General features: G+C 41.5%; 1 protein-coding gene across 1 annotated transcript; it reads left to right on the top strand.

Annotated features, from left to right (window-relative positions):
- Positions 1-441: 441 nt before the first annotated feature.
- Positions 442-5985, top strand: LOC121586505 (septin-10). The gene is made up of 10 exons (XM_041903237.2): positions 442-595; positions 1165-1273; positions 1357-1552; positions 1656-1842; positions 2924-3085; positions 3478-3574; positions 3664-3832; positions 3946-4078; positions 4227-4405; positions 4678-5985. Exons 1-10 carry the CDS (start codon positions 566-568, stop codon positions 4691-4693), a joined length of 1278 nt encoding a protein of 425 aa, XP_041759171.2. The 5' UTR covers positions 442-565; the 3' UTR covers positions 4694-5985.
- The last annotated feature ends 2388 nt before the right edge of the window (positions 5986-8373 follow it).

The raw sequence follows: 8373 nt of genomic DNA, 5'->3' as shown, positions 1-8373 counted from the left end.
AGTAATGAATAAATTGGCTACATTTCTTTAAATGGACAATAAATGCAAGTAATCACAGTCAACCCACATTTTTTATTTAGCACAACAGTTTATCCACCTTTTGTGGAAAAATGCATTGAAAGTAAAGGGAGCGTTACTTTTTTCCAACAGATTCTTAACCACTACATCACTGGTAGGCTACTGATACAGTGTGGGCAGTATGAGAGCCAAGAGAGGGAGTGAGATCCATTATGAGGGAGAAGGGGATACTGAGTATATACTGATAGCATACTGAGTCATCATTAGATTCAAATATGTTATATTTTTTTTATGGAAACGGGGCCGACAGGTAGGATTTCCTCGCTGTCTCTGGGGCACACTCCTGTACAGTAGGTGGCGTTAATGCACCATAACGTTGGATGCCAACCACCGATAAACCCCACCGAAGAAGAAGAAGCTAGCTATAAATACTTCAAGGAAAGCGTCTCCTCCACTCTTGACATCAACTTTGTTTGAAATTTCTATACTTTCTTAAAAAAAAAAAAATATATATATATATATATATACACACATCTCTCTCGAAACTATGTCTTCCTCTGATGTTGCTCGGCAGCTGGTACGTTATAAAGTCTTTTTTTTTGTGTTTTTAGAGTTAGCTACTGTTAGCTATCTGAATATAAACTTTACAGAACATAACGAACAAGTTTAGGACGTTTGAGTCAGACATGGCAGGGAGTGTCCCTTGCGAATGCTAACTAGCTTGCTTGTAAAAGTAACCAGCTGTACCTTCCGAAAGTTGGTAAGTTGGCTGGCTAACTAGCTATTCGTGTTAGCCAACGTTAGTAATGTAGCTAGGTAGCCGCTATTTTCGTAAACTTTCACAGCCAGTGCCGGCTAACGCGTTAACCTTTTTTTATTTTTATTTATTAAGTAGCTAACCTACTATACATTACAGTATATAACTTTAGATGTCGATGTTTTGCTAGCTGTGTCTTGAGATCAAATTTGACTCAAATGCCGTGATTTAGCTGTTTCAAATTATTTCATTTTGTTAGGTTTAAAAGGATATTTCTTGTTCCCTACACTAGAGCATTAAACAAAGTTTCAGCGGTTTATATTTGGTGTCTGAACAGACATTACTCTGGGGGAGTTTGTTGATGTTTTATGTTGTGTTCCCGACATTAGGGTGCGCGGCCCCTCTCTCTGTCGGGCCATGTTGGGTTTGACAGCCTTCCAGACCAGCTGGTCAACAAGTCCACCTGCCAAGGCTTCTGTTTCAACATCCTCTGTATAGGTAAGACCACGACTGTCTCTCTCCAAATAGGCCTATCTCCTTGCTGCCTCTCACTGTCTCTGACTGTGTGTATCCCCCACCAGGTGAGACTGGTATTGGTAAGTCGACTCTGATGGACACACTGTTCAACACTAACTTTGAGAACTGTGAGTCGTCCCACTTCGAGCCACAGGTGAAGCTGCGAGCCCAGACATACGACCTGCAGGAGAGTAATGTCAGACTCAGACTCACGGTAGTCAACACTGTCGGCTTTGGAGACCAGATGAACAAACAAGACAGGTAGGGAGAGGGGTGTGTGTTATCACATCACTGTCAGCATTTAAGACTAGATGAACAAACTGGGGAAGTGTGTGAATACTAACCGTATGTTTTTCCCTACTAGCTACCAGCCGGTGGTGGACTATATAGACCGTCAGTATGAGACGTATCTCCAGGAGGAGCTGAAGATCAAGAGAAGCCTCCATAACTACCACGACTCCCGGCTCCATGCCTGTCTCTACTTCATATCGCCCTCCGGACACTCCCTCAAGTCCCTGGACCTACTCACTATGAAGAAACTAGACAGCAAGGTGTCTGTCAACGGCTACTGGTCACTCTCAGAGTACAGTCACTGACCCAGCTCTCATGTCACTGTACTGAAGTCACAGATCTCAGATCCTTCTGGCAGTCAAACACTGAGCCAACTGTAGGACAGAGATATTAAGCTCCAGGTGTCAGGGTATTTTTTTAGCTCCTCGAATCTGAGTGATAATGTATGTGAATGCACATGACTGAGGCCAGGATTCAATCTGATCATGTTTGTACATTTCTTGTAATTTAGCAGACGCTCTTATCCAGAGCGACTTACAATAGTGAGCGCATACATTTTTGTACTTGTCCCCTGTGGGATTCGAATCCATAAGCCTGACATTGCAAGTGCCATGCTCTACCAACTGAGCCACATGGGACCACAATGCATCTTTTAAAGACAATGTTACTGCGTTTGCGGAGATCGCATTCAAGGTAATCGCTGTAGATGTCAGCTCAATTGGAAATCAAGCACGCTATAGCGTGGTTTCAGAATGAATCCCTGCCTTACTGTGTCGTAGTTTAGTGTTACCCTAGATGTGTCCACTCTGGGGTGGTCTGGAGTTCTTCTGCGCTCTGTCTAGTCACTCACAGCAGCTGGAATGAGCTCAGCTGTGTGCGTGTGTGCCCACCCCAGTGATTACCATCTGAATGGGGTTGAGTTTTCTGTGGAATGCTGTCTAGCTTTCTTTGTGCTGTATGGACAGAGCGATGTAGTGACTCTGAAAAGATGGGAGAGAGCGAGAACAGTGAAAGTAGAGGACTGATGCATAGAGACAGAACCGTGTGTTTGTACCAGGCACAGAGAGTGTATACTTAGCTGTGGTGTGTGTGGGTTACGGGCAAGAAGCTAGTGTAGGCTGGGCGGCCTTTGGGTGGGACTCTGTCAATAAACACTATGGATCATGAGTGCTGCTTGCACAGTACTATGAGTTGCATGGGCCTTGTAGACAAGCTAGCATGCTAATGTCATGTAGAATGTGCGCCTTCTAAAATTGGTTTCTTTCAGTGCTAAAATAAATATTGTGGAATTCTCACCATCCTCTGCACAGTAATATCAAATTCTCTGTGTGTTCGTTCCAGGTGAACATCATCCCAGTGATAGCCAAGGCGGACACCATCTCTAAGAGTGAGCTGCACAAGTTTAAGCTCAAGATCATGAGTGAGCTGGTCAGTAACGGAGTTCAGATCTACCAGTTCCCTCTGGACGATGAGACTGTAGCCAAGGTTAACACTACCATGAATGCAAGTACATGCACACATCTGCTGCTACACATGTTTATGTAGTTATTGTTGACAGAACATCTCAAAGACGGTATTCACATAAGTATCTTAGTGTCTGTTATGTGCATTCTACATCTCAGGGCTATGTCACGAAGCCAGCTAGAAATATTCAGGATTGTCTAAAGCTAGCTAGTTTCAGTTGGCTTCACATTCTAACTAAGGCTTCATCCACAGAGGTGGGTATTGATGAAAAACCTGCCTCTAATTCAAACCAGGCTTCAAACTGCACATGCATGTCATATGTGGATAGCCCAGCGAGTCAAAAAACAGGTCTTAATTAAGACTATGCTCGCTAACCCTATCCTGATTTGGGCCATACCCGCCGTTCCTCAACTGGAAGTGTGTTTGTGCAGGGCCATCTGCCGTTTGCTGTAGTGGGCAGTACAGAGGAGGTGATGGTGGGGAACAAAGTGGTGAAGGCTCGCCAGTACCCCTGGGGCGTAGTGCAAGGTGAGCGCACAAGAGTGTGTGTTAGGGACCCTCTGTCGGGCAGGAGAAGAAGATTGGACAAATCCACTGTGTTGTGCTGACTGTTTCAGTGGAGAATGAGAGTCACTGTGACTTTGTGAAGCTGCGTGAGATGCTGATCTGTGTGAACATGGAGGATCTGAGGGAGCAGACTCACACGCATCACTATGAACTGTACCGCCGCTGCAAGCTAGAGGAGATGGGCTTCAGAGACACAGACCCTGAGAGCAAACCTGTCAGGTACACACACACTGAATGCAAACCTGTCAGGTGCAATATACACACAGTGTTGATTCTGACACTAGTGAAATTGAAGTGTGTATGACCTTTGCAATGTGTGTTATTGTGCACAGCCTGCAGCAGACATACGAAGCAAAGCGTACAGAGTTTCTGGGGGAACTTCAGCGGCGAGAGGAGGAGATGAGACAGCTGTTTGTCCAGAGAGTCAAAGAGAAGGAGGCTGAACTCAAAGAAGCTGAGAAAGTGGTATACGTCACATGTGCCCGTGCACACACACCTACAGTAACACATCACACATACAAATACACAGATATTAAAATAAACTTGGCAGAAAATGTGTTTTATGTGACTGTATCCATTGTTAAGTCTCTAACCTTTTTGCTGCTGTGAGTAGCTGCAGGGAAGGTTTGAGCAGCTGAAGCGGTTGCATGCGGAGGAGAGGGGTGCGTTGGAGGAGAAGAGAAGAGTTCTAGAGGAGGACCAGAGTTCCTTCAGTAAGAAACGAGCTGCAGCCCAGCTACTGCAGGCCCAGAGCCTTAATGCTAACGGGAAGAAGGACAAGGACCGCAAGACGTGAGTTACCTCTGACCTCTAATATAATATAATATAATATGCCATTTAGCAGACGCTTTTATCCAAAGCGACTTACAGTCACTCTAGGCCGTACACTGTTACCTCTTTTTAATGTCTCCATTTGAGCAGTTTAGATTTCTTCTATAGATGTTTGATATCAGACTCTTTGTGCTGTGACTGAGGGCAGTTTCTAACACATGATTGTCCCGCTCTCTTCTCTTATTGTACCCCACTTTCCCTCTCCTGTCCCCCCATCTCTTTCTCTGTCTCAGCTCGGGGTTCATGTGAAGATCATCGAGACTCGGATCATTAAATCAACCAATGGCATCTAGTCCTCTATTCTGCCCTCATTGGCCAGTTTTTGGCACTAAATAGGAAGTAATTTCAGAGTCTGCTAACTTCAAATGTCTTAGTTTTATAAAGAAAGGAACAAAAAAAAGCATTTTAAAACTGACTCTGTACTGTCAACAGCCCATAAGACATCAGTCTTCAGGCTTAAGTTATGAGGCTCACGTGTTGTTCCTGCTCTGTTTGCTTTACAGTGTTTCCCCTAGGATTTCTTTCAGCAGCGGTGGCAAAGTTATTGGGGGGGTGTGGCCAATGGTATGGTTTAAGAGGCCTTCTTGGCCTCAGACAATGATGCTGTTTTTAAAATGAATTTCCTGCAATTCTACACATTTTGCTTTGGCTTATTCAGTCTTATGCTATCTGAGTGACTCAAACATTATAACAAAGTCAATGGGTGCGCCATGACATGGAATTTTAGATTCTCCCTGACTGTCAAGTTTTTTATTTTGTTGAGTGTTAGTTCTCAAAGATCTTATTAAAAAAAAATATATTGCTAATCTGGTTTTGTTTGGGTAAGTTTATATTGAAAACGTTTTAAATGTTTTTTGTGCCGCTGTTAAACACACTTAGGGGAAACACTGCTTTGATGTCCAGTGGCAAAAATCTGAATGTTTGCATTTGTTATTTTATACCTCCTTTTAGTGGTATTTTGCTTTATATATCCCTCCATTTTATATCTCGCTGTTTTTCCAAGGAATTCCCTATACTTACCTCACACTCACTCCACTGACTGTTTCACTTCCCACTACCATTAATCAGTAAAAAGGGATTATTTGGGTTATAATTTTACTAATTGGATGGGATTTATCTGTACGTTTACTTTTGTTATGTATATACATTTTCTTTCTTATGGAGTTTAACAAATCATTATATTCCAGTGAAACATAATGCTATGCCAAACTGAAACACTAGAGTGCTTAAAGTGTACATGTGCCTTACATGTGATATTTATATTGACTCACTATAGACTAGCACAAACCAGGGTACTGTTTACACAAGTGATGTCATGTTTACATGATTTAACTACCCCAATTCAGACTCCTCCTCATTCTACTGTCCCTTCACTCATTTGGCATGCGTTTGATAAACTGTTATTGGGGAAAGATTTTAATATCTAAAACAATTGTATTTCTCATGATAATATCGGTCTTTTAAACCAGTGTCCAATGCAGTGTGTGCAATTTTGTTCTCAGTAGTTTTAAATAAATAAATTGTATATGTAGTGAAACTGACCTGCAGTATTATACATTTCTTTCCAAAAGTATTTCTTATTTATATAAAAGGAGTTAATTAAACTCACCATCTTTTTTTATTTTATGTTGATGTCTAGACTATTTTAAAAGGTGTATTCTGCTCTAGTACTGACTGAGGTGATACAGTATCTGCAGTGTTCTCTTCTTGAAGCCATTTATTTAGTCTATCCTGACTCCCTGATCTAGAGGTCTTCTCGCTTACCAAAATTGAGATCCGAACTGAATTGATCCATTCAATTCCTACCCGACCCTGACAGGATCTGGTTAAAAATATATATATATAATTTTTTAAAATCCGATTCGGATCCAAGGTGGACCAGATCCGACCCAAAACCTGTCCGAGCTGAGGTAAACATATCCAAATTGGGTCGCTCTCTATCGACTAAAATGTATCCGAAAGATAAATGACACTTTATTGCCACCCAAACCAGCAAAATTGTTTAGACATGTCTGGCACTGAACTTTAACATGGATTTTCGGTTTTAGGTCTAACTAAAATAATTGGTCTACAGCTTAGCATTTTCATAATCACATCCCTACAGCGGGAGAACATGAGGTTTTCAGAAATGTTTTTCTTATTTCTGTTGATCAAATATTTCAGTAATTTTTTTGTAATCATCGCGTCCCAGACAGAGCAGCGAATAGTAATATTCTCTAGGCCTATTATTTTAGTTAGCAACATTACAACCTAGCCTAAAATTGTTTTGATCAACATTGATTTAGACTAAAGGTGTGCTATAGCCTGTTTGACTAGCAAGCTTCAGAATACATTTTGAAGAGGCTACTGAAAGTAATTCTCCATCATGCGTTCCCATGTAATTTCCAACAATTGGGATATGTACTGTAGGTCTAGACAAGGTTAATATTCCAACTATGATAACGCTATAGTTGGATCTAAAATATTTGTACGTTTTCAGAGCACTGTTCATTTTGTTTCTGTTGAGCACTTTTTTTTTTTTTTTTTTGATTAGATGTTTGTGGTGATTTTAGGAAACTAGCGGTAGGCTATTCCTGTAACTCATTATAATAGGCTAATATTTTTTTTTTTTCTAAATGAAATGATCTATCCTTTAGGCCTACAGAATTAGCCTGAGATTGGTTTGATAGAAAAGTCATCTACGCCACAGCTGTATAAGCCTACTATCCGGAGAGTAAAAAAAATATTAGTTAGAGTTCCTGATATTTCTTATACCTATCTATGCCATACACAATAAATCGGCAGCCTTTCAACATTAGGCTACAATATATTCTGCAGATAAGACTATGGCTATCAGTCTACCACACATACACACACACAAGCAGATTAACTTGGTCAAAAACGGGGTTATAGTGTAAATTACTTATTTCGAAAGAAAGCCACATAACTAGCGCATAAATGAGTCACTCATCTTTATGCTGACAAATTTCACATGCACTTGTCTTAAGTCAGGCCAGGAGCTACGTTAGGGCAGTCGAGGCCCCCAAAGGCCCGACCATAATGCCGGCCATGATTCAACATTAGTTAAACTTATTTTAAACTAAGAAAATAAAAAGTAATAAAAAAGATACACAGTATATATTAGATACTAACTGTAAGTCGCTCTGGATAAGGGCGTCTGCTAAATGACTAAAATGTAAAATGATATGTAGTATGTGTATATACAGTGCATTTGGAAAGTATTCAGACCCCTTTTTCCACATTTTCTTACGTTATTCTAAAATGTATTAAATTGTTTATTTTCCTCATCAATCTACACACTACCCCATAATAAACTGAAATATCACATTTACATAAGTATTCAGACCCTTTACTCAGTACTTTGTTGAAGCACCTTTGGCAGTGATTACAGCCTTAAGTCTTCTTGGGTAGGACGCTACCAGCTTGGCACACCTGTATTTGGGGAGTTTCTCCTATTCTTCTCTGCAGATCCTCTCAAGCTCTGTCAGGTTGGATGGGTATTGTTCCTGCACAGCTATTTTCAGAGATGTTCAATCGGGTTCAAGTCTGGCCTCAAGGACATTCAGAGACTTGTCCCGAAGCCACTCCTGCATTGTCTTGGCTGTGTGCTTAGGGTCGTTGTCCTGTTTGAAGGTGAACGTTCGCCCCAGTCTGAGAGCTCTGGAGCAGGTTTTCATCAAGGATCTCTCTACTTTGATCCGTTCATCTTTGCCTCGATCCAGAATAGTCTCCCAGTCCCTGCCGCTGAAAAACATCCCCACAGCATGATGCTGCAACCACCATGTTTCACCGTAGGGATGGTGCCAGGTTTCCTCCAGACGTGACGCTTGGCATCCAGGCCAAAGAATTCAATCTTTGTTTCGTCAGACCAGAGAATCTTGTTTCTCATGGTCTGAGAGTCTTTAGGTACCTTTCGGCAAACTCCAAGT

Source organism: Coregonus clupeaformis, chromosome 17 (assembly GCF_020615455.1).
Source record: "Coregonus clupeaformis isolate EN_2021a chromosome 17, ASM2061545v1, whole genome shotgun sequence".
In the NCBI taxonomy this organism is placed as follows: domain Eukaryota; kingdom Metazoa; phylum Chordata; class Actinopteri; order Salmoniformes; family Salmonidae; genus Coregonus; species Coregonus clupeaformis.
This window is presented reverse-complemented; position numbering and strand designations above follow the sequence as displayed.